General features: G+C 56.1%; 1 protein-coding gene across 2 annotated transcripts in view; it reads left to right on the top strand.

The window, feature by feature from the left end:
* The window catches only part of GNB1L (G protein subunit beta 1 like), a 49,487-nt gene that overhangs the window by 22,686 nt on the left and 2,798 nt on the right, over positions 1-24,003 (top strand). The window contains exons 1-6 of one of the 2 annotated variants that reach the window (XM_038763081.1): positions 3,247-3,308; positions 11,531-11,669; positions 12,511-12,636; positions 16,717-16,879; positions 18,847-18,945; positions 23,158-23,370. In XM_038763081.1, the coding sequence (XP_038619009.1) occupies positions 11,557-11,669; positions 12,511-12,636; positions 16,717-16,879; positions 18,847-18,945; positions 23,158-23,370 (714 nt within the window). In that variant the 5' untranslated portion in view covers positions 3,247-3,308; positions 11,531-11,556. Of the gene's footprint in view, positions 1-3,246; positions 3,309-11,530; positions 11,670-12,510; positions 12,637-16,716; positions 16,880-18,846; positions 18,946-23,157; positions 23,371-24,003 lie in introns of those variants that run through there. The other variant, XM_038763080.1, reaches the window with a different exon arrangement.

The raw sequence follows: 24,003 nt of genomic DNA, 5'->3' as shown, positions 1-24,003 counted from the left end.
GGCTCAGTGGAAAGAGCACGGGCTTGGGAGTCAGAGGAAATGGGTTCTAATCCAGGCTACACCACTTGTCTCCTGTGTGACCTCAGGCAAGCCGCTTAACTTCTCTGTGCCTCAATTACCTCATCTGTAAAATGGGGATTAAAACTGTGAGCCCCATGTGGGACAACGTGATTACTCTGTAACTCCCCCAGGGCTTGGAACAGGGGTTGGCAGAGAGTAAGCACTTAACAAATTACCATCATCATCAGGGACATGTGGGGCCGAGCTCTGACACGGTGCTCTGGCTGACCTATTTGGGCATCCCGGTGCCGTCCGCCCTCCTCTTGGGAAACCACTGGCAGAGCACAGCAGCATTGTAGTCAGCCTTGTCTGAGTGCCGGGGGTTGGCGGCAGCCCGGACCCCGAGGTGCCCCCACCCTGCCTCCAGATGCCGGGGAGGCTCGTGGGACTCCCTTGGGGCGCACCAAGGCACGGTCTGGTGTCAGTCCGGTCCAGGCCACCACGGACAGGCTGGCCTGCCCCCGGGCGACAGAGGCCTGCGGCTCGCCGGGAGGTTCTGTGCCAGGCTGGTGCCACGCTGTCTGCCGGTCTCCCACACCACGTGCGACGCTACCGGGCAGCTGCAGCGGGCGGGGTGGCTGCCGCCCGGGAATCAAGCCGAGCTGATGAGCCATCGCTCCCGCGTCGCCCGCCTCTGGGGCCTTGACAGTCAGGTTAGTCTTATCAGGGGCTGGCTCGGGGGTGACTCTCTCCCTGGCATGGTTGAGGGCCCATTGGGGCACCCTCTCTAGCTGCCTCAGTGTAGCCACAGGAACACAGTTCCCTTTTACCAGACGCCCAGGGCCCATGGGGGCTTTGGGACAAGGTAATAGAAAGGACGGGATAGGCTTCAGAGCACCATCATCTGGGGGCTTTCCAGTCGACCAGAATCCCTCAGGTGATGTGAGAGGCCCGGTCTGAGCGAGGCCCGGTGACCCGCCCTGAGAGCTGTGGGGGCCCCCCTTCCTCCTCCCCACCGAGGACCAGGTGCCTTGGGCAGGGCTCAAGCATAATCCGAAGTGGCTAAAGGCATTCTCCTGTCAGAGGCGAGGCTGCTTAGGGCTAATAATCCTTCAGGAGAGAGGGTCTTGGTGGGGAAGGGTGGAGGGGCCTACGGAGGGTCATACAGGGGCCTGGCCTGAGAGAGGATTGGGGGGATATAGCCGGGGGTCGGGTGGAAAACAGGCAATTTGGCTCGCTGGCCGGCTCCGGGCTCAGCAAAGCACGGGGACTCTGTTGTCACACCACTGGTTTCAGCACTGGCCAAATGTGTAGAGAAGCAGCATGGCTCAGTGGAAATCAATCAATCAATCAATCGTATTTATTGAGCGCTTACTGTGTGCAGAGCACTGTACTAAGAGCTTGGGAAGTACAAGTTGGCAACATATAGAGACGGTCCCTACCCAACAGTGGGCTCACAGTCTAGAAGGGGGAGACAGAGAACAAAACATATTAACAAAATAAAATAAATAGAATAGATATGTACAAGTAAAATAAATAAATAGAGTAATAAATACATACAAACATATATACATATATACAGGAACGAGCACGGGCTTTGGAGTTAGAGGTCATGGGATCAAATCCCGGCTCCACCAACTGTCAGCTGTGTGACTTTGGGCAAGTCACTTCACTTCTCTGGGCCTCAGTTACCTCATCTGGAAAATGGGGATTAAAACTGTGAGCCCCCTGTGGGACAACCTGATCACCTTGTAACCTCCCCAGCTCTTAGAACAGTGCTTTGCATATAGTAAGTGCTTAACAAATGACATCATTATTATTATTATGTGATAACCCAACACCCACACTCCCAAAGAGAACATGGCCCACCCTCCACCCTTGGGTCCCAGGAGTCCAAGCCTGGATCAGTTGCCCTGCCTGAAAAGGGATGAGGGGGAAGATCACGGCCCAGTGGCTGGGGAGGGAGCAAAGGTTAATATTAGAGGGCCATTCCATGCCCAAATGCCCACCTAAGCCCCCTCACTAATCTCCGCACACTGCAACGCCCCTCCTCGCGCCCCCACCACACCCCCAGGGCACCCTCCATGTCCTCACCCAAATGCTCTTTACCACACTGACCCAAAGGAGACTGTTAGGGGTGTTAGGTGATCTGCTCTGGGTCGAGTGTGATGAAAAATGGTCTACCTGTAACTCTAAGGAGCAGTATCACAAAGGACATTTCTCCAAGCATCCAGGATCTGGGTGTTTTCTGTTTTATCTTGTTTTTCTTTAAAGGCATTTGTTAAGGTATTATGAGGTCCCAACCACTGTACTAAGCGCTGGGTAGACACAAAATAATCAGAGTGGACATAGTCCATGTCCCACACGGGACTCACGGTCTTAGTCCCCATTTTACGGGTGAGGTAACTGACGCCCAGAGAAGTGAAGTGACTTGCCCAGAGTCACACAGCAGACAAGTGAGAGAGCTGGGATTAGAACCCAAGTCTTATGACTCCCAAGACCCTGCTGCCTTTCACCAGTTAGATTGCCTTCATCTGTCTGATAAGAGATAGAGGGGGGAAAGAGGAGAAAGGGTTATGTTGATGACATGAGTGAGTGAGTGTTGAAATAGTAGCCTTTGTACATCTATCTAAATATACATAGGGCCAGGCCGCGTGTGTGTACTCAATAGGTAAAAGAGTAAGGGAGTGGATACAAATGATGTCAAAGAATATTATATATGTATATAGGGTGTATGTGGATGTAGATATGTTGGTGTCTTTTGTGCTTGAAGAAGACACCGCTAGTGGTGAAACTCACTTGAGAGAGAGAGACAGACAGATAGAGAGAAAGGGAAGGAAGAAAGAAAGGGAGGAAGAAAAGAAAAAAGAAAGGCCATGTCCCGTTGTGCTGTTGGATGATTTCCGCGCCCGGTACTGTTTTCGCTTTTGCCTCCTCGTCTCTGGTTCCTTCCGAAGCTTCTGCGCAAGGAGAGCCCCTCCTTTCTCAATGGCAGCTCGCCACGCTGGTCTATTCTCAGCAATTGACTCAGCGATTGACAGCAATTGTCTGAGGCTTTGTCCGACCGGGTCCTTAAGCTCTCGGTCGGCCCTCCTGGCTTTATGTTTCCCAATTTCAGATCTCCACCCGGCAGCCGCCCGGGCCTCCTGCTCGTTCTCCTCACATGTCCCGCCCGGCATAGCTTGTACCGAGGGAAGCGGGGCTTCGATGCTCAGAGGCTGACATCATTCCAGAACTTCACTGTACATGATCTTTCCTCGCCATCGGATGTTGAGTCCGGCACCCCAGCAAACAGCTGAAGGAGCCAGGTGTGACATCTGGGTGGGGTCTAGCCCTCACCCAGAGAGGAGGTTGGACCTCACTCCAACTCTTTAGTCCATCATCCGGGTCAGGAGCCCAGTCCCTCGTTGCCACCTCACTCTGTCTGACCGCCCTGCCAGCGGTTGGGCCGGCCTTCCCCATTCGCTCTTCTCCTTCCTTGCCAGTCACTGCATCGTTGGGCATCGTACCGCCCGGGTAACAGAATGCTCTGACGGCGTGCAGCTCTGGGTTTCCAGTATAGGTCGTGTGAACAGTTTCCCCAATGCCAAATGAGACAGTATCTCCGTTTTTTCCGGGCATATTGTTATCCCAAAGCACCTGGCTAATTCGGGGGGAACAGTTTAGAATCATTTGCATGTGTTCGTGGGGGTGAGGCTGTAGGGTGCAATCACCTGTGAATGCAATTCTAAATTGTCCGTCTCCAGGACTTTTTTTTCCTGCGGTATTTAAGTGCTTACTATGTGCCAGGCCCCCTACTAAACCCTGGAATAGATACAAGCAAATCAGGTTAGACACTGTCCACGTCTCATGAGGATCTCACAGTCTAAATTTCCATGTTGCAGGTGAGGGAACTCAACAGACAAGTTGGGGAGTAGGGATTAGAACCCAGGTCCTTCCGACTCCCAGAATTCCAGAAAACGCCATAGAATCTGCTCTGCAGCTCAAAGTAATAGTGGTTGTGTTAAGTGCTCAATAAATACCCTTGATTGACTGACTGATTTACTCGGCCCTTCCTCTGTGCCAAGCACTGTACTGAGCACTGGACTCGAGAGAGGACAATGAAATCAGATCCAGTCCCTGCCCCACACAAGACTCCCGGACCAAGGAGGAGGCAGAGCTGGGATCTTATCCATAATTTACGGAAGTGGACACTGAGCCCAGAGCGGTTAAGTGATTTGCCCAGGGTCATTCAGCAGACTGTTTTGACTAGATTAGAGTGGAAATCGGAGCTCGTGACCGCCAAGCCCAGGCTTTCTCCGCTCTGTCCGCCTGCCTCCCCGGACCAAAACCTCAGGGGACTGCTTCCTCTCTGCCCATCCCTCCGGAGGTAGGCCTCCCTTAATTCAGAGGCTCGGCCTTGCTGGCCAAAGGCTATTTATTGCGTGGGAGTTATGAGGGTAGCCACCATCTCAATCACCTCCTCCTTCACAGATTTCTGTCCGTCTGTTGGGAAATACATGTCTGAAAACCGATGCAGCCCCCGTCCCTGGCAGGCACGGACCCCTCCTGGAAACCCTTTCTTCCGCCCACCCTCCTCACCCTGTCCACTCTCGCCCCCCGCCCCGTGGCCCCGCGTTTATCTCCCTGCCTGTCCCCCGCGTCCTTCCTCGCATCCATTCCTGCCTGCTAACGGGCCCCCGCCTCCTGCCATCCTCTGGTACCTGCAGTTCGGCTCACTAGCTCCCTGAGCCACCCTGCTCCCTCCTCTCCCGTTCTGCTTTCCCACCCGCCAAAACTTCCTCTCGGGAGCCTTCCCCGATCGCCAGGAAAGTGTGGATGCAGACACAGCCCCATCGTGTCTTGGCCTTGGTTCTCCTCTGTCTGAATGATTTCCAGGACTACCTCCTCCACTACACTGTAACCTCTTTGAGGGAAGGGCTCGCTCCAGCTTTGATTGATTGATTGATTGATTGCCGATCGAGCCTCAAATCTGCCCGTGCCTGCCCAGGGAGGGGGAGCCGCCCCAACTGTGGAGTTGAGGGCTTGTCTCGGCCAGCACAGGAGCAGCGTGGGCCCAACTCATTTCTGGGTTGTGAAGAGTTCCTGTCGCCCCAACTGTTAGACGGCTCTGTAACCTAGGCCAGGTCCTGAGGAAAGGCATGCCAAGAGAACCCATGCAAAGTGAACCTGGACCCGCCTGCGCACGCACACGCAAACACACAAACACACACGCACGCACATACATCCCAAAACCTAGCCAGGGGGGCCTGGAAAACCCCTGGAAGATCTGGTGGCCATAGGGGAGAAGATGACCCGGCCAGCTTCCAGGCCCAGCCAGCTAGGGAGCTCATGTAATTCTGCCCCAAAACCAGAGTCTTTCCTCAATCGATCCGTCATTCCGTGACACTGATTGAGCACTTACTGTGTGCAGAGTCCTGGACTAAGCACTGGAGAGCAGGCACTACAATTGAGAAGCAGTGTGGCTCAGTGGAAAGAGCCCGGGCTTTGGAGTCTGAGGTCACGGGTTCAAATGCCGGCTCCGCCAATTGTCAGCTGTGTGACTTTGAGCAAGTCACTTCACTTCTCTGGGCCTGTAAAATGGGGATTAAGACTGTGAGCCCCCTGTGGGACAACCTGATCACCTTGTAACCTCCCCAGCGCTTAGAACAGTGCTCTACACATAGTAAGCGCTTAATAAATGCCATCATTATTATTATTAGTAGTAGTAGTAGTAGGAAGCATGCAGGCTTGGGAATCAGAGGACCTGGATTCTAATCCTGACCCCGCCACTTGTCCGTTTTGTGACCTGAGAAGTCACCTAACTTCTGCGCCTCAGTTTTCTCATCAGTACCATGGGGGCTCAATACCTGTGTACTCTCTTAAACCGTGAGCCCCATGTAGGACCTGATTATCTTCTCTGTACCGTTGGACTTAGGACATTGCTTGTCACATAGAACGTGCTTAGCAAATGCCATTATTTTTACGATGATGATTGTGATAGAGTCAGTAGATTACATCCATAATTTTTTGATTTATGTTAATGGCTGTCTCCCCCTCTAGGCTGTAAGCTTGTTGTGGGCAGGGAAATATCTACCAACTCTTGTTATACTGTACTCTCCCAAGCACTTCTTGCAGTGGTCTGCACACAGTAAGTGCTCACTAAATACGATTGAATGAATGAATGAATGGTCTGCACCCAGTAAGCGCTCACTAAATACAATTGATGGGTCCGGTCCCTGCCCACAGGGAGTTTACACTACCTCCCCCCTTTCCCCATCAGTTTGGTAGTCAGGAGTGACTTTGTGACAATCCAGCGGCGAGGTGGCCAGTCCCGGGTTGATGACTTGCCTCCTCCATTCGGGGATTTGTGGGAGAATAGTCTGTTGAAGGAGGGGCCGGGGAGGGGAGGAGGGAAAAGAGAGGCGGAGGAGAGGAAGAGGAGGAGTTGGGCAGTTCTCTGGAGAGACTCTTGGGATGGGCTGTGACCTTTGCTCCCTGTAGTCGCTCTGCTTTGGCTTTCTGACCTTTGCTGCCCTTGCCTACCTGTTTTAAGAGCGGAGGTTCCACAGGGCCCTGCCCCGAAGAGCCATCTGGCTGGAGCCCACTGTTGGGTAGGGACCGTCTCTATATGTTGCCAGCTTGTACTTCCCAAGCGCTTAGTACAGTTCTCTACACCCAGTAAGCGCTCAATAAATACGATTGAATGAATGAAAGAATGCCCGGCTCCCCCCACCCGCTCCTAGCCCTCCCCCAGGGGCTTCCCTTGGAGCAGTCACGACCACAGTCCTGCCGGTCCCTGTCCCGGCCTGCACTGTTGGGGGAATCCAGCCACGGCGGAGGTGGGGGAAATGCCCCAGGAGCCCCCCACTCTGCTGGGAAGCCCAGTCATCATCATCATCATCAATCGTATTTATTGAGCACTTACTGTGTGCAGAGCACTGTACTAAGCGCTTGGGAAGTACAAGTCATGGTCCTGGCATCCGTCTCCAGTGGTGGAGGACGGGGTTTCGGGGGGCGTGGGCCCAGAAGGCAACCTTTCCGACCGGATCCAGGCCGGGCATGGCGGGCACCGGGCGCCCCGACCCCGGTCGGATGCCCGTGGCCAGCGGTCCTGGAGTGCGGGTACCGCCGGCAGCCCCCCGGGGCGCGGACAGTCCCCGGGGGCCTCTCTCGGGGGCATCTGTGAGGCCGGGGCTCCAATTACGGACCGGGCTCTGCCCGCAGTGGATACTGATGGAAGAGTCAATGAAATCGAAGGTCTCCAGGCAGGAGGCGCTGAGAGATGCCTGGCCACGATACGATTTCTGATTTAATAATGCGAAGGAGAGGCTAGCCCTTTGTAATAATTAGGACTAATTACTGAGGAGGTGTTGACAGACAGCGAAGAGGAAACAAACTGCCTTTATCCCGTGGCTTAGAGTCAGATTACGAGTCTTGTGTTATCTGTTTCTCAGAGAGTCGAAGCTTCAATCATTCACCAAGTCTTCAAAGGCAGGGGGACCCTAACAATATGCAGGATTTGGAGAGGAGCTATGAAATGCGGCTTTGACTGGAGAGAGCCAAATTAATCCCCTTTCCATAAATTATCGTTAATTTTTCAGTTTGAATTACCGGAGAGGAATCTGCTTCTCATTCTGGGAGATAAATTGATGAAATAGCAGGGGCTGCGCATGGTCGGGTTACCGGTCCCCGCCGCCTCCATCTTTCCCCCGCCGTCCTAGGGCTCCTGGGCTCGGGTTCCCTGACTGGGGTCGGGGGCTGTCGGGGGGCAGGGCAGGGAACGTTGCCGGGAGGCCGGGCGGCCACCATCTCCCTCCATCTCACTCAGGGAGAGGGAGGACGGGAGCGGGCCGGTCCCGCCGACCACCGGGCTTCCGTTCCCCAGATCCGCCCGACACCCCATCAACTCCACTAAACCAACCTTGCACGGTTCGGTCCCAGGTCACAAAAGCCCCCCATCCCCTCACCTTCCCCCCTCCACCACTTTGGCTCCCCTTTTTGCTCATCTCATCGGCACTTGGGTACACACATTGGTTCGGTGGTGGATTTGGACGGCTCTGTCTGTGGACCCTGTCTCCCATTCTAGAGTCAGTTGTATTTATTGAGCACTTACTGTGTGCTGAGCACTGTACTGAGCGCTTGGGAGAGTACACTATAGCCATGTAACAGATCCATTCCATGTCCACAGCGAGCTTACAATCTAGAGGGAGGAGGTGCCCTGCGGGCACTTGGTTTCTTGGGCTTCCCAAGTGGCTCACGCAGCGCCTGGCCCCCTGAGGTCACCGAGTCACAGCCCTGCCAGCGTCGCAAAGTCGTTGCCCCTGGTGCCACTGCAGCGTGGCACCAGGCCGGGGTCAGCCCGCGGACAGTGCTTAGTACAGTGCTCTGCACACAGTAAGCGCTCAATAAATACGATTGATGATGATGACAGTGCAGGGGTGCAACGGCCCTGGGGGAGGACTCTCTCCTCCGACCCGGTCGCCCCTTGGCGTCATGGGGCCACAGCCAGTGATCCAGCGCCTGGCCCGGGGGATCACGGGCAGTCTGCCATCATGATGCCCACCAAGGTGTCTAGGGATCAAATGTTGGGGCAGAGATGGTTCGGATGGGCACAACTGGGCATCTTGCCGGTGTTGACCCTGCCCTCCTTCGATCGAGGGCTGGCAGGGGGTGCGGGAAGCACCGGGTGAGGGCCGCTCGGGATCCGAGCTCGCGGTGAATTATTGATCGTTCACCCAAAGTCCATGCTTCAATTAGGGTTTAAATATTTATCAGAGTTTTGTTGGGCTTTTACGACCAGCCTCCTTTGATGTCAGCTTCCCAGTTTGAGTGGACGGGGGCCCGGGAAAGTCTCTCTCTAATGAATTTGGTCAGCGAGCGGTCCGGTCTGATTGGCCGCTGAAAGACCGGCACTTGGGCTCCCGCCAGCCCCGAGGGGCAGCACAAAGGGGCTGTTGAGGAGGGGGTCTGAGGCTGGGCTTCAAGGTCGGGCAGCGCAGACGATCGGGGCGGTGGGGTGGGAGGGAGTTTCCCATGTCAAGGCTCCTGCTAGAGTCGGGCTGGAAGCGGCTGGTGCCCTGGGAGTGGGGGAAACCAGCTGGGGGGTGGAGGGGGCCAGTCCATCCGGGGAGCAGCCAGGGACGGGCAGCGGGCAGCCATGAGCCCACTGTTGGTAGGGACTGTCTCTATATATTGCCAATTTGTACTTCCCAAGCGCTTAGTACAGTGCTCTGCACATAGTAAGCACTCAATAAATACGATTGATGATGACGATCCCTCCTCCCTCACAGTGTTGGGAAACGAACAGCCCCCCCCGTGAATCTGGCCGTGCCTGGGCAGCCTTGCCACCCCCACGGATCGGCCCTGGGGGCTCCCGTGGCCGGCCCGGGCCTGTCTAGGCTATGGGCAGCACTGGCCCAGTGAACAGCTGGGGCCCGGCCCGGGCCCCCGAGGGCGACAGGGATGGAGGAAAGAGGCAGAAGCCTTGCCCGCAGGCCTCGCCGGGCTGGGAACGGTTCCCGTTCTGTGCGGCCTGGGCACGGTCCCATCGCCCCCCGACATACAGGTCCAGAGGGCCCAGGAAGAGCACACTGGCATAACTCGGGGGCCCTGCGGTGCCAGCTGGGAGGGAGAGAGGGAGGGAGAGCCCAGGAGGGCATAGGGGCTCCAGCTCCTCCAAATCCCAACATTTCGAGTGGCCGTCCCAGCCAGCCAGCGCCGACAAACAGCCGGCGTTCCTCGCCGCGGGTCAGAGGGCCTGCGAGTGCGATGTCTAAAGCCTCCAATGGATTTCGTTTTTGGGGGTCCCGGGTGCTTCAGTTTGACATTTTGAAGAACTAAAAATAAAGGAGTTATCCGGTGCGGCTTAGGTTTCATGTTCCTGCGCGCTGTGGGAGGGGAAGACAAGCTATGGAACAGACAAATAAATAAACCTGCGGTGGAAACTGTGGCTCGCCGGGCGGGCAGCCGCGGCGCAAGCAGCCCGCCGTCAACGCCGGCCTCGCTCGCGGCGCCCGCGCCAATAAGATAGTCGGACCCGATTACGTGAAATTAGATTAATAAAGAGTAATTAGACATCGTAAATCAAGCCAGCCGAGGGTATTGTCATGGGAAAACTATGCAGCTAGAATTAATTAGTTTCCAAATCAAGTCTTTATTTTAATTGCCTAGAATGATGGAGGCCTTAATTACCCGTGCATCATTTTGGCCCGCGCGCTCCGGTGCTGCAACAACTGGAGAGGTTGGGTCTCTGGAATTTGGGGATCCCCAGGGGGAGAGTGTGCTTTGGCCCCAGATCCGGATGTCCACTCCCGGGCCCTGGGCTTTTCCAAGGGCGAGGCCGGGCCGTGGGAAGGACTCCAGGTGAGGAGGAAGGTAGCCTGACCTGCCCGGGTCCACCCGGTCACGCCGGATGGCGGTCGTTTCCCCCTGGCGTGAGGTGAGACGGGCCCGGCCACTCCCTCGGCACCGCGGCTTGGCCGGCGTTGGTTCTGCCTGGGAGCGGTTGTGTGAGCGGGCCTGGGCGTTTCTGTGGCAATGGCCGGGCTGCGGAGCGGGTTCATCCCCGCCTACCCCCAGCCCGCCCTACCGGGGGTCCCCAACACGTTTCTGTAGGAGTAGCGGTGGCGGTGGGCCCACGAGGTCAGCCCGTTGAGAGGGGCTGTCTCAATGGGGAAATCATAGCCATCCGTCCGTTTCCACAGGAGCCATCGGGACACCATTTGCCGGCCTGTTCCAAGCCGGGATAGATACCCACGGAGGAGGCGGGGGGAGAGGCCCTCAGTGCCGGGTCCCAGGATCCCAGTATCCCCATCCTTCTTCGGCAAGGCCGGAGGAGAGCGCGTCCTCCATCAGAGACGCTCCACGGCCCCCTCATCAATCAATCAATCAACCAATCGTATTTATTGTGCGCTTACTGTGTGCAGAGCACTGTACTAAGCACTTGGGAAGTACAAGTTGGCAACATATAGAGACGGTCCTTACCCAACAGTGGGCTCACAGTCTAGAAGGGGGAGTATGGAGGACAGGAGGCGCGCTCTTTCGTTAGAGCCGTACCAAGCCCCCCGGACCTCACCCCTAAACACTGATTGCGGATGCCGGGGACACCAAGATGGTTCAAAGACCTCCCTGCCCGCCTTGCCAGTTCCACGGAGGAAGCGAGGACTGTAGTGGGGAAAGGCTGGAGGCAGGGAAGCCCGGCAGGAGACTGGTACAGTTGGCAGGCTGTGGTGTGCGTGTATGTCTGGGGTGGGGGGGTTAGCGTGGCTGCGTGCATGGTGCGTGTGTGTCCACACCAGGTTTCTAGCCCTTGGGCTCACCTTGTCCCAGGCCGACCCGGGTTGGCCCAGGTTTGCCCGTTTAACTCAGCTCCTGGGCGAAGGTGGCAGGACCAGGGAGGGATGGGGAAGGGAGCACAGGGGAGGGACAGGGCACCGCACCCTATGCGTGTCGGGCAGCCCGGAGGGGCGGGCACTTGAGCGGGCTGAAGACTTAGGGTCAGCGGCCTCGGGGGCCCGGGAAGGTGCTCAGGCTGTCCATCTTGGAACAGGTGCCCGCGTCGGCCCGGAAGACACAATGGCCCCACCCCCACCAGACCCCCAGTTTGTGCTCCGAGGGGCAAACTCTGCCATCAACGCTCTTCATTTCTGCCAGCGAGACCCCCACGGCCCCCCTGCTCTATTCTCGGGGTGAGTAAAAACCTGGCAGCCTAAGTTCATTCCCCACTGTCTCCACCACTCATTCATTCATTCATTCATTCAGTCGTATTTATTGAGCGCTTACTGTGTGCTGAGCACCGGACTAAGCGCTTGAGAAGTCCAAGTTGGCAACATCTAGAGACAGTCCCTATCCAACAGCGGGCTCACAGTCTAGAAGGGGGAGACAGACAACAAAACAAAACATACTAACAAAATAAAGTAAATAGAATAAGTATGTACAAATAAAATAGAGTAATAAATATGTACAAACATATATATATATATATATGTATACAGGTACTGTGGGGAGGGGAAGGAGGTAAGGCGAGGGGGAGGAAGGGGAGAGGAAGGAGGGGGACAGGCATCCACTGGAAATTCTGAAGAGTTGGGTGACATGTCCAGAATGGTTTTAATAATGATAATAATAATAATAATAATAATGTTGGTATTTGGTTAGGCGCTTACTATGTGCCAAGCACTGTTCTAAGCACTGGGGGGGATACAAGGTTATCAGGGTTGTCCCACATGGGGCTCACAGTCTTCATCCCCATTTTACAGTTGAGGGAACTGAGGCCCAGAGAAGTGAAGCGACTTGCCCAAAGTCACACAGCTGACATCTTCACTGGCCACAGTCCCCACTGCCACGCCTTCCCTCCCTGGTGGTCTCTACCATCCCCCCTTACCCCAGGGCTCACCGCAGCCTCCCTCTCAAGCGTGGTCCCCAAATCTCCCCTCCCAGCCCCTCCTCAGTTCCACCCATCCCCGCCTTCAGATCGTCAGCCAAGGAATTTCTCCCCACTCCCCCCAACTCGTGCCTCGGTTTCGTCTGCAGGTCTTTGAGCGGGCTGGTCCACGTCTGGAACCTGGAGACCCGGCGGGTGGACGCCATCCTGGATGGCCACGACGGGAAGTCTGTGCAGTGGCTGGAGACACTGGGCGGAAAGAATCTGCTCCTCAGGTAAGGGGCAAGGGAAAGTTGGGACACTGGGCCTGCCGGTGGTCGGAGCAGAGCGCCGGGAAGTGGGAGCCCTGGGCTTGGCCCCAGCTCACCTGATCTCTCTGGGCCTCAGTTTCCTCCTCTGAAAAATGGGGATCAGAGACCATAGGCCCTCAGATTTAGTGCCAAGTGCTTGGGAGAACCCAACCTTGGCATATAGAATAATAATAATAATAATAATAATAATAATAATAATAATGGCATTTATTAAGTGCTTACTATGTGCAAAGCACTGTTCTAAGCGCTGGGGAGGTTACAAGGTGATCAGGTTGTCCCACGGGGGGCTCACAGTCTTCATCTCCATTTTCCAGATGAGGTAACTGAGGCCCAGAGAAGTCAAGTGACTTGCCCAGAGTCACACAGCTGACAAGTGGCGGAGCCGGCATTTGAACCCATGACCTCCGACTCAAAAGCCCAGGCTCTTTTCCACTGAGCCACGCTGCATGGTTCAGTGGAAAGAGCGCGGGCTTGAGAGTCAGAGGTCATGGGTTCTAATCCCGGCTCCCCCACACGTCTGCCTTGTGATCTTGGGCAAGTCATTCATTTCTCTGAGCCTCAGTTACCTCATCGGTAAAATGGGGATTAAGACTGTGAGCCCCACGTGGGACAACGTGATCACCCTGTATCCTCCCCATCACTTAGAACAGTGCTTCGCACATAGTAAGCGCTTGACAAATGCCATTATTATTATTATTTTGGGTACTTTCATCCTGTCCCCAGCACTTGCACAGAAGTGCAAGCTTTAGTTGATGATGGTGATTGATGATGATGAAGATGGTAACTGTGGGATTTATCATGCGCTTACTTCTGTGTCAAGCACTGTACTCAGCGCAGAGAGAGATGCAAGATAAACAAGTCCTACCTAGGGGGGACTACAGGTATTGAACCCCCATTTTACAGGTGAAACTGAGGCATGGAAAAGTTAAGTGACTCACTCAAGGTCATTACAGCCAGACTAGTGGCTGAGCTGGGACTAGAATCCCAGGCCCATGCTCTTTCCACCAGGTCACGCTGCTTCTCGACTGACTGATTTATGTGTCATTTATGTAGTTTTCTGTGCAATCTGTGATCTAATAATTTTGGTACTTGTTAAGTGCTTACTAAGTGCCAAGCACTGTTCTAAGCATTAGGGAAGATACAAATTAATCAGGTTGATTTGACACCTGTCTATATGTTTTGTTTTGCCATCTGTCTCCCCCTTCTAGACTGTGAGCCCGTTGTTGGGTAGGGACCGTCTCTATATGTTGCCGACTTGGACTTCCCAAATGCTTAGTACAGTGCTCTGCACACAGTAAGCGCTCAATAAATACGACTGAATGAATGAAAGAATGAAAAGGTTGGGCACATTCCCCTGTCCCACATGGAACTCATGGAATAATTAGGAGGGATTTAATCCCCATTTGACAAATGAAGTAACTGAGGCCCAGGGAAGTGAAGTGACTTGTCCAGAGTCACACAGCAGACATGTTGCAGAGGTAGGTTTAGAATCCAGGTCCTCTGACTCTCAGGCTCTTTCTGCTAGGCCTCAATGCTCCTGTCAGTTCAGCTGTTTGGTCCTGATGGTTGTGCGTGAGCAGCTTCCTGCTTTATCCTTGCTCCTCCTCTGGTTTTCACTGCCTGGACATCATTTCTGTCTGTGTGTCCATCTGCCCAATTAGACGGGGAACTCCTTGAGGGCAGAGGATGTGGATTTTGCCTCCATAAATCTGAAGGACAGGGCCCAGCACGACTACCTGGGTTGGGGGGACGCATTGGAGGGTGGAAGGAGGCTAACTGAGGCCCGCTTCCCAGCTCCCCCGCTCTCCTGCCCGCCCACCCTCCATCACCTCCAGTGTTTGATGTCCCGAGTCCTTGGCAGCAGCTGGATCTCGGCTCCGTCGCGGGCGCGGAGAGGGAGGGGGCGTCGGGCTGCTGAGCCCGGGCTCCCCCGCCTCATTTGCCTACAGCTTCTGCCCCAAGATAACACCGCCGATATCAGCGACAAGGGCCTCGTTAAAGACTGACGCCTGAATGGATTCTGTAGTTGCTCTTACCAGGTGATGAGTTGAGGGCGAGCAGCCCCCGGCCACTTCCCCGCGTCTGTCACGCGCCCATTGTCTCGACCCGGAGCGCGGCGGCCCCTGGACGGGCCCTCTCACCTGCCCTGAGCTGCGTCCGCCTTATATCCCCCACCTACCCATCCATCAGTCTACCCAATCTCCTTTTATAGTCAGACGAGGTGTTTGGAGAAGTACAACAGAGACAGTGGGCACGATCCCCATCTTAAAGGAGGTTCTGAGATGGTGGGGATAGAGGCAGGAGAGACGTGGGGATGAGAAGCAGAGTGGCCTAGTGGAGAGATCATGAGCCTGGGCCCACTGCTTACCAGTTGTGTGACCTTGGTCGAGTCACTTAACTTCTCTACGTCTCACTTTCCTCAACTATACGATGAGGATTCGATACCTGTTCTCTCTCATAATTAGATTTTGGGCCCTTGGAGGGACGTGATTATGTCAGGCTGGCGAAGGAGAGGCAGTGGGTTAGGGGTGGGGTGTGGGTTGGTCCATGTTGGGTCACTAGGAAAGAATCAGGGATGGAGAAGAGTGAAGCAGGGCTATTGGACGGTCCGTGCTGGGTTTCTGGGGGAGAGTCAAGGGTGGTGGATGGGTCCATGCAGGGTCATCGGGGGAGAGACAGGGATGGAGAGGGCAGAGTCAGAGGGTGTTGAATGGTCAGTGCTGGGTCACTGGGGGAGAGTTAGGATCAGCGATGGAGAGGTCAGGGTGTAGGATGGTCCATCTGCAATCACGAGGGTAGGTGACCTCGAGGGCCATCAGCATGTGGTTTCTCCCAGCATCCCAGCAGGCCTGTTGTTGAAGGAGCTGTAGGCCTGTTGGACTTCGGCTCTCATTCTCCCCGTCTTCAAAACCCTTCTGACCTCCCTTCAGGCGGTCCTGCCGGGCCAACTGCTCGTCTCCCCACCCCGTTTCCCCCCAGATCACCACCCAGCGCGTTGTGTCCCCTAAACACCCACATATTCCCCCCTCCCCGCCAGACCACATAAGTACAGACCTGTTAAACTCTTTTCCTTCCCTCTATTTAGAATTTATCTTCATGTCCATTTCCCCTGTTGGGATGGAAGTTGTTTGAGGGCAGGGTTTGGGTCTGTGCACTTTCTTGTCCTCTCCCAAGTGCCTAGTTTTTTTTTTCCCATTTGTTTTTTTCGTGGTATTTCTTAAGCGCTTACTAAGTGCCAGGTACTGTTCTGAGAGTGTGGCTTAGTGGAAAGAGCACGGACTTGGGAGTCAGAGGACATGTGTTCTAATCCCGCCTCCGCCACTTGTCCGCTGTGTGACCTTGGGCAAGTCACTTAGCTTCTCTGTGCCTCAGTTACCTCATCTGTAAAATGGGGATTAAAAGTGTGAGCCCCACTTGGGACCACCTGATTACCCTGTATCTACCCCAGCACTTAGAATAGTGCTTAGCGCATAGTAAGCGCTTAACAAGTACCATAATTAGTCATTATTCTTATTAAAAGTAATCAGGTTGGACACTATCCATATTCCCAATGGGGCTCACAGCCTTAATCCCCATTTTACAGATGAGGTAACTGAGGCACAGAGAAGTGAAGTAACTTGCCCAAGTTCACCCAGCAGTCAAGTGACGGAGCCGGGATTAAAACACAGGCCCTTCCGACACCCACACCACGCTGCTTCTGCTCTGCACACAGTAGGTTCTCGATACATATGATTGATTGATTGGGAAGCAATATGGCTTTACTGGAAAAAACACAGGACTGAGAGTCAGGAGTCCTGGGTTCTAGCCCCATCTCTTCCCAAATCCGCTGTGTGACCTTGGGTCAGTCACCCTCTCTGGGTTTCAGTTTTTGCTTTGTACAGTGAGGCTCTGATTCCTGGTCTCTCTCCCTCCCTCCCTCCGAGGCTGTGAGCGCCACGGGGGTCGGCGCTGCGCCCGATCCAGTGACCCCACCGTAGCTCAGCGACGGCCGTCCGAGTCATCGCCGCCATCCGGGCGTGGTTGAACGGTCGCTCACTTGTCCAGCCAGGGACGCGGCCTGCGGATCTGCCTGTGGGACCTGGCGGAAGGGAGGAACACGGTGGTCGATTCCTGGTCCTCGGAAAGCGTGGGCTTCTGCAAGTGTTCGCTGCTAGCCGGGGACGCCGGACGCTGGCTGCTGGCCGTGCCGGGGAAGGACATGGAGGAGGTGGGTGCTAATCGGGCCTCCCCTGCTGTGGGGGATGGTGCCCTTTTGGGGTTTGAGTCGGCTTCCCGTGCTGGCATCCGGGAGCCCTGGGGTGAGGCCAGGCGGAGTCCTGGAAGCCCAGGAGCAGCTGGGGCCAGACGTGGGGGTCTGCAGCCTAGTGGGTGGGGGCGGGCAGGGGTGGGCTTGGACACCTGGAAGGAGGAAGGCTGAGAGTCACCAAGCACTCAGCATAATGCTGCACACACAGCAGGCACCCAGTACAGTGTGCTGCTCACATCAGCTTCCTGGTACAGCACTCTGCTCACATTAGACACCTAGTACGGCGCTCTGCACATAGTTGGCACCCGGCAGACACCACCATTTGATTGATTGATTGTCAAATTCTACCCGGGCTAACTCGCCCTTCTGGCTGTTAAGTTCATTTCCCAATCAGTCAATCAATGCAGTCAGTTCACCCCCCCACCCCCCGATTCCCACCCCATTTCCTCTGGACCCGCCACTCACCATCTCCTCGCCGGCAGACCCACCACGATAAGGGGTCGGGGATGCCATCCATCCCGCCGAGCTTCCCCCACCCTGATGTCCCGAGTGCCCGAGTGAGGTGGGCACGTGCGCTCGTGACTGTGGGTGAGCACAGCAGTCACTGGCCACCGACCAGGGGAGTGGTCTCGTCTTGCAGCAGGCCCGGGCCCTGTAGATTGGGATCCCAAGGGGTGTCTGTTGGCAATCGCATTTTAAATCGCCACCCTGGAGTTCCACACACTCCTCCTGCCGATATGCCAGCAACATGTTGTGAGGCACATTAATGCGGGGAAGGGAAAGGGCGGGTTTCCTCTCTGCCCTCTGGAACCACCGGGAACACCCGTCACCTCGGGCACTGACAACCTCTTCCTCCCAAGCCGGGGCCCCGGGGCCTCCCTCCCTCCCGCTCTCCCCCCGCGGGCCGTCCCAGCCAGGCTTTTCGCGGCCCCGCTCACACGCCCCGGGTGGCGGGGTGGATCTGGGGGAGGTCACAGCGGAGCGGCAGTGTCCTTCTACGGGCACCGGGCCTCTGTCGTTTCATCCGCCCTGGAACCAGGCAGGCAGGGGTGCCCTTTGTTACAGGGCTCTGCCGCGGGGAAAAAGCGATGGCTCGATAGATCGGTCAGTCGGTGAAAGGCTTCCCGGACTCGGAGTACGCAGCCAGAGCTCCCCCCAACCTTCCCCCCGGGGTTCCGTGCACCGGGGAGGCTGACGGCGCGTCTGGAGCCCCGAGTGCCGGAGTCAGCCGCGGAGGTTGGCGTGACAGTCGGTCCAGCCCCGAAATCCGCAGCATACACCGGTTCCGGCAATCCGGGAGGCCACGGGCACTGGGGGCCGTGTGCCGCGGAGCCCCGCCGCGCGCTGCCTCAAGGCGTGTTCCGTCCTCGGACGCCACAAGCCCACGCTCGCTTATCCACGCGGTGCGTTACCTGCAGGTCCGGGCAGCGCGGGAAGGTGGAAAATCGGGCCCCGCGTGGTGGGCCGGGGGCGGGGCCGCCCTTCAGTCGACGGTCGCTTGCCGGGTGCAGGGTGTTCGCTATACCGAGCGCCGGCCGGGAGGACTGTCCAGTTGGTCAGCACGACCCCTGGCCTCAAGGGGCTTCCGGACCAGCAATGGACCCTGAAGCAATTGACAGCGTGGAGCCAAGGAGGTGGACCGTCCAGCGGTCCTCTGTGGCGGGCCACTGGGGGGGCCACTCAGCATGTCAGACAAAGTGGTCTGCCCCCCGCCAGCCTCACTGCTCCCCCCGCCCCGATCCATTTCCCCCCCCCCGCTCCCCTCAGGGGCCGGGGTAGGTCTAATTACGGGATTCCGTTCCAAGACTCCCTCGGAGTCAATAGAGGGGAGCTTGTCCCAACCCCTGCTAATCATCTTAAAACACTCTTGTTTGTACAGCAGACGCTGGGCTGGCGCCCGGCCAGCTAACTTGTTTTCCCAATGTCAGGTTCAGGTCCTGGATCTGCCCTCCAAGACGTCAGTCTGTACCTTGAAGCCAGCGGTGGGTGCCAAGCTAGGCGTGCCCATGTGCCTGAAGCTATGGCAGGTAAGGCCCCCAGCCTGCTAATTGTGAAACCCTCACCTCCCTCCTCCTTGTTCCCCGCCCCCTGTTCTCTCCCACCACCGCCATCTTCTTCCCCTCCTCCTCCTCCTCCTCCTCCTCCTCCTCCTCCTCATCCACCTCCTCCTCCACCACTCCAGTAGCCCGTGAATCACCGTCTGGAGAAACACAGGGCACACATGGGCACCTGCACGGGCACACACACAAAAGCCGATATGCACACAGATGCTGCCCCCGCACGTACTCTCGTGTGCATATCCAAGTCTTTTCCCGTCTTTTCCGAAATATTACTCCCTGGCCTCCACTCTCTGGACCTCCGCTGGTCCGACTTTAGTCTTTCAGCCCCTGCTGGTCCGGCTTCCCCGGCCCCGGCCGGCTGCGCTTCGTTCATGTGGTCTCTGCTGGCCGGGCCTCTGCTTTCCCGGCCCCCACTGTCCCAGCGGCCGAGGAAGCTGTTTGGAAGGTGGGTGGGGAATATGGAGGGCACAGCGTGGCGTAGTGGACAGACAGTTAGGAGGACCTGGGTTCTAATCCTGGCTCTGCCACGTGTCTGCTTTGTGACCTCGGGCAAGCCACTTCACTTCTCTGTACCTCAGTTACCTCATCTATCAAATGGGGATTAAGACGGAGCCCCATACGGGACAGGGACTGTGTCCAAACTGATTAGCTTATATCTAACCCATGCTTGATACCAAGTAAGTGCTTAGCAGATACCATAATTATTATTATTATTTTTACCAGAGAGGCTGCTTGCTCTTTTCCTTTTCCTTGACCCAAACCCAGGCCGCCACCGGAGCTGGGGACTAACCGTCCCTCTCCCCGGGAGTCCTCCTGAGCTCCCCAGAGAGTCGCCACTTAAGATGGGGGGGCCCTTTCCCCACACGCTTTCCCACGCAAGTGGCAGCTACAGACAGCCGTGGGTATCGCCCAGTTAACTTGTAATTCCCCCAGTGCTTAGCACAGTGTTTCATGCATAGTAAGCGCTTAATACCATTAAAAAAAGGACAGTCCAGGGCCTAAGGTGGATCAGTCCAGCAGGAGAAGCAGCATGGCCTAACGGATAGTGCCTGTGCCTGGGAGTCCTGGGTTCTGGGTTCTAATCCACTGCTTGTCTGCTCTGCAACCTTGGGCAAGTCACTTAACCTCTCTGTGCCTCCGTTACCTACCTCATCTGTAAAATGGGGATTCATACCGTGAGCCCCATGTGGTACATGGACTGTGGCCCACCTGATTAGTTTGTATCAGAGAAGCAGCGTGGCTCAGTGGAAAGAGCATGGGCTTTGGAGTCAGGGGTCATGGGTTTGAAACCCGGCTCTGCCAGTTGTCAGCTGTGTGACTTTGGGCAAGTCACTTCACTTCTCTGGGCCTCAGTTCCCTCATCTGTAAAATGGGGATTAAGACTGTGAGGCCCCCGTGTGACAACCTGATCTCCTTGTAACCTCCCCAGCGCTTAGAACAGTGCTTTGCACATAGTAAGCGCTTTATAATAATAATAATAATAATGACATTTATTAAGCGCTTTATGGCTTTATAAATGCCAACATCATTATTATTATTATTATTACAGTACCTGGTACATAGCAAATTCTTAACAAATACCATTAAAAAAATCCACCTTAGGGAGGTGGTCCCAGCCAGCATGTTATACCCCCACCACCACTGGTCCTGAGGGCATTTAACAACCCTGGAGAATCAATATTGTTGTGCTGGGTGTCTGCTGAGGGCAGAACAGTGTGCTGGGTGGTTACTGTGTGCAGGATGCAGTACTGGACGCATGCTGAATGCAGAGCAGCTGCTGTGTGCGAGGAACTCTGCTGAGCAATAACTGGAGGGCACTGTGCTGGGCGTTTACTGTGTTCAGGGTGCCTGGCTCTCTGCCACTCATGCCCACCGCGCCTGGGACAGCCGGAGATGCGCCGCTCCCTGGCAGTGGTGGTTGGACGGTCTCCCCTTGTTCTGCTGATATGCTGGCATCATCCCCAGCTGCCCAGCAGAGCCGACTTGGGGCTCACCGCTGCCTCTTCCCAGGCGGAACCCGAACCAGTTCTCACTGGGCTCCAGACCGTCAGGGGAAACGGACCCCCATCGTGGCTTCCTCCGGATAGTGCTCTGCACACAGTGGGTACCGGGGGGACCTGGTACGGCATTCTTCACCAGCAGGTGCCCAATACAGTGCTCTGCACACAGTTGGCACTCAGTACCATCCTTTGCACTCAGTACATACTTGGTGTAGTACTCTGCACACAGTGGGTACCATCTGAACCCAATACAGTGCTCTGCAGCAGTCAGGCTCCCCTTAGCGCTCCACAGATCCGTCGTCCCTAAGGTTACCAGTGATCTCCTTTTTGCCAAATTCAACGACCCTTACTCTATCCTAATCCTCTTTTGACCTCTCAGCTGTCTTGGGCACTATCAACCACCCCCTTCTCCTAGAAACATCCAACCTCAGCTTCACTGGCCCTGTCCTCTCCTGGTTTTCCTATCTCTCCGACCACTCCTTCTCGATCTCTTCTGTGGGCTCCTCCTCTGCCTCCCACTTTTTTTACTGTGGGAGTCCCTCAGAGCTCAGTTTGGACTCTCCTTTTATTCTCCTACTCCTTCGGAGAACTCATTCACTTCCACAGCTTCCAACCACCGTCTCTGTGCAGATGATTCTCCATCACCCTCTCCAGCCGTGGTCTCTCTTTCTCTGCATTTTTGTATTTCCTCCTGCCTTCAGGACATCACTACTAGGATGATCCGCCAACACCTCGAATCTACCAATTTAAAACAGAACTCAACTTCCCACCCAAATCCTGTCTTCCAGATTTCCCCATCACTGTAGACACCGCTAACATCCGCCATCCCACAAGCACTTAATCTTGTCATTACCTCAACTCATCTTTGTCAACCCACACGTTCAATCTGTCGCCAAGTCCTGTCAGTTCTACTTCATTGAATCGTATTTATTGAGCGCTTACTGTGTGCAGAGCACTGCACTAAGCCCTTAGCACTGTACTGTCTTCACAGCATCTCTAGAATCAACCTCTCCTTCCAAACTGCTATCCTGGTCCAGCCCTCTCCCCTCCATCCTGCTTTTTCCCCTTTCTTTTCCCTTTCCTTCTCTCCCCTCCCCAGCTTCCCCTCGTCTCCCCTTCATTCCTCATCCTGCTCCTCCCAAGGTCCTCACCCGCTATCCCGCCAGAGCTGGAACCTCTGGCTAATCCCCTCCCTCTCTCCCTGCCCCCTCCCATATCCGTCCCGTCCAGTGGTTGGAGAAGTGTGGGGGCCCGGCCCGGGAGTGCGGTGCGGTCAGTGGGGCGAGGGCCCGGCGGGGGCGGGCCAGTGGGTATCCCCAAAGAGGAGCCCCCATGAGAATCTGACTTCTCTTCCACCTTCTCCTCTTCCTTTTCCTCCTGCACTCGCCCCCACCTCCCCTCCATCCAGCTTCACCCAGGCCCCAGGGCCATCGCAGGGACCGCCCCTCCTGAGGGTCAGCGCTCTCCACGCTGAAGGAATGATGGATATATTCCTCGAGTGTGACACGTAACCCAGGAACGCTCTCCTCCCCGAGTTATTTCAGAGGCTTAAATAAATTAGGTGTGTGCCCAGGGTGCAGTGGCCTTTGGCCCGGGCCCCCATCCATCACAATCTCCCGCGATTGGTTCCAGGGGGTTCCGCCGCTTAACCCTTGTGGTGCCCCCGGGCCGTAGCTCCCGCGGGGAGGGAGCGAGCCAAGATGGCAGCAGTGGCCACCACAGCCGTCCTGAGGTGCCACCGTCCCTTCCCTTGGGAGGAACCGTGGGGCAGGGACCACGACCCTGGGCAGAGTCCGGGGTGGGAGACGGGGTGCAGGAACGAGAAAGGTGACGATAACGATCATCGTGGTCATTGTTCAGCGCTTGCCGAGCGCCGTGCGAAGCACTGGGGGAGATACCAGAAAAGAGGATGAGGCATGGTCTCTGTCCCACTCGGGGCTCATAGTCTAAGGGAAAGGAAAGCAGACCTGTAATCCCCATGGAACTGTGGCGGAAACTGAAGGACAGAGACGTCAAGTGAAATGCCCAAGGTCACCTGGCCAACAAGCAGCGGGTAGCGAAGCTGGAGAAAAAGCCCTCACCCTGGGCACTCCCGGGAGTGCCGAGCGTCCTCTGGGGCGTCTTCTGGTCAGGGGCCCAGGCTGGTGACGGCGTTGGGGGGCTCCTCTGTGTTGCGCAGGCCGCGGGGGCCGACCCGCTCCTCCTGGCCGGGTACGAGGACGGGTCAGTGGTGCTGTGGAGCGTGGCGGAGAGGAGGGTGCTGAGCTGCCTCCGCAGCCACCGCGAGCCGGTCATCAGCCTTGACTTTGACTCGGAGAAGGCCAAGGGGGTGTCGAGCTCTTCAGAGAAGACCCTCAACGTCTGGAGCCTGGACGGACAGCAGACTTTAAAGGTCAGGAGGAGCACCCCCCCGGGTCATTCATCCTGCTTTGCACTAACAGTCTGATAGGCTGAAAAAATATTTAGTCATGAAGAGGAGTTGTTGCAGGTCCCCGGCTAATTAATCACAGGGCGGGGGGCGGGGGGGCCGCCGCCACGCCTGGCTGAGACGGAGCGAGGGCTCCGTTTAACCTTTCACACGGCTGGGATTTGGGAACGCTCCGGTGAGCCCCGGGCACATCTTGTCCGGATAAAGAGGTCCGCCCGGACCCCTCGACTCCTCGGTCCGGCCTCCCTTCCCCCTCCCTCCCGGAATACTGCGGGGGCCGCTTTCCCCGACCCCCGGAGTTGGGGGCTAGGGGAAGGGGAGTGCTTCTCCGACATGTTGGCTCAGATCAGAGAGGATGCGGGGATCACCGTCTCCGGGCGCTGGGCGGGAGGGAAGGGCCAAGGAATCCCGGTAATGACCATGAAAAATGGGGATTAAGACCGTGAGCCCCCCGTGGGACAACCTGATCACCCTGTAACCTCCCCAGCGCTTAGAACAGTGCTTGGCACATAGTAAGTGCTTAAGAAATGCCATCATTATTATTATTATGACTTGAACAGCGCCATCGCCTTGGGTTAATTGGCCTTGGCTCCTCAC

Source organism: Tachyglossus aculeatus, chromosome 21 (genome assembly GCF_015852505.1).
Source record: "Tachyglossus aculeatus isolate mTacAcu1 chromosome 21, mTacAcu1.pri, whole genome shotgun sequence".
NCBI classification, from domain to species: domain Eukaryota; kingdom Metazoa; phylum Chordata; class Mammalia; order Monotremata; family Tachyglossidae; genus Tachyglossus; species Tachyglossus aculeatus.
Note: the sequence above shows the minus strand (reverse complement) of the source record. Positions and strands in the feature narration are given on the sequence as shown.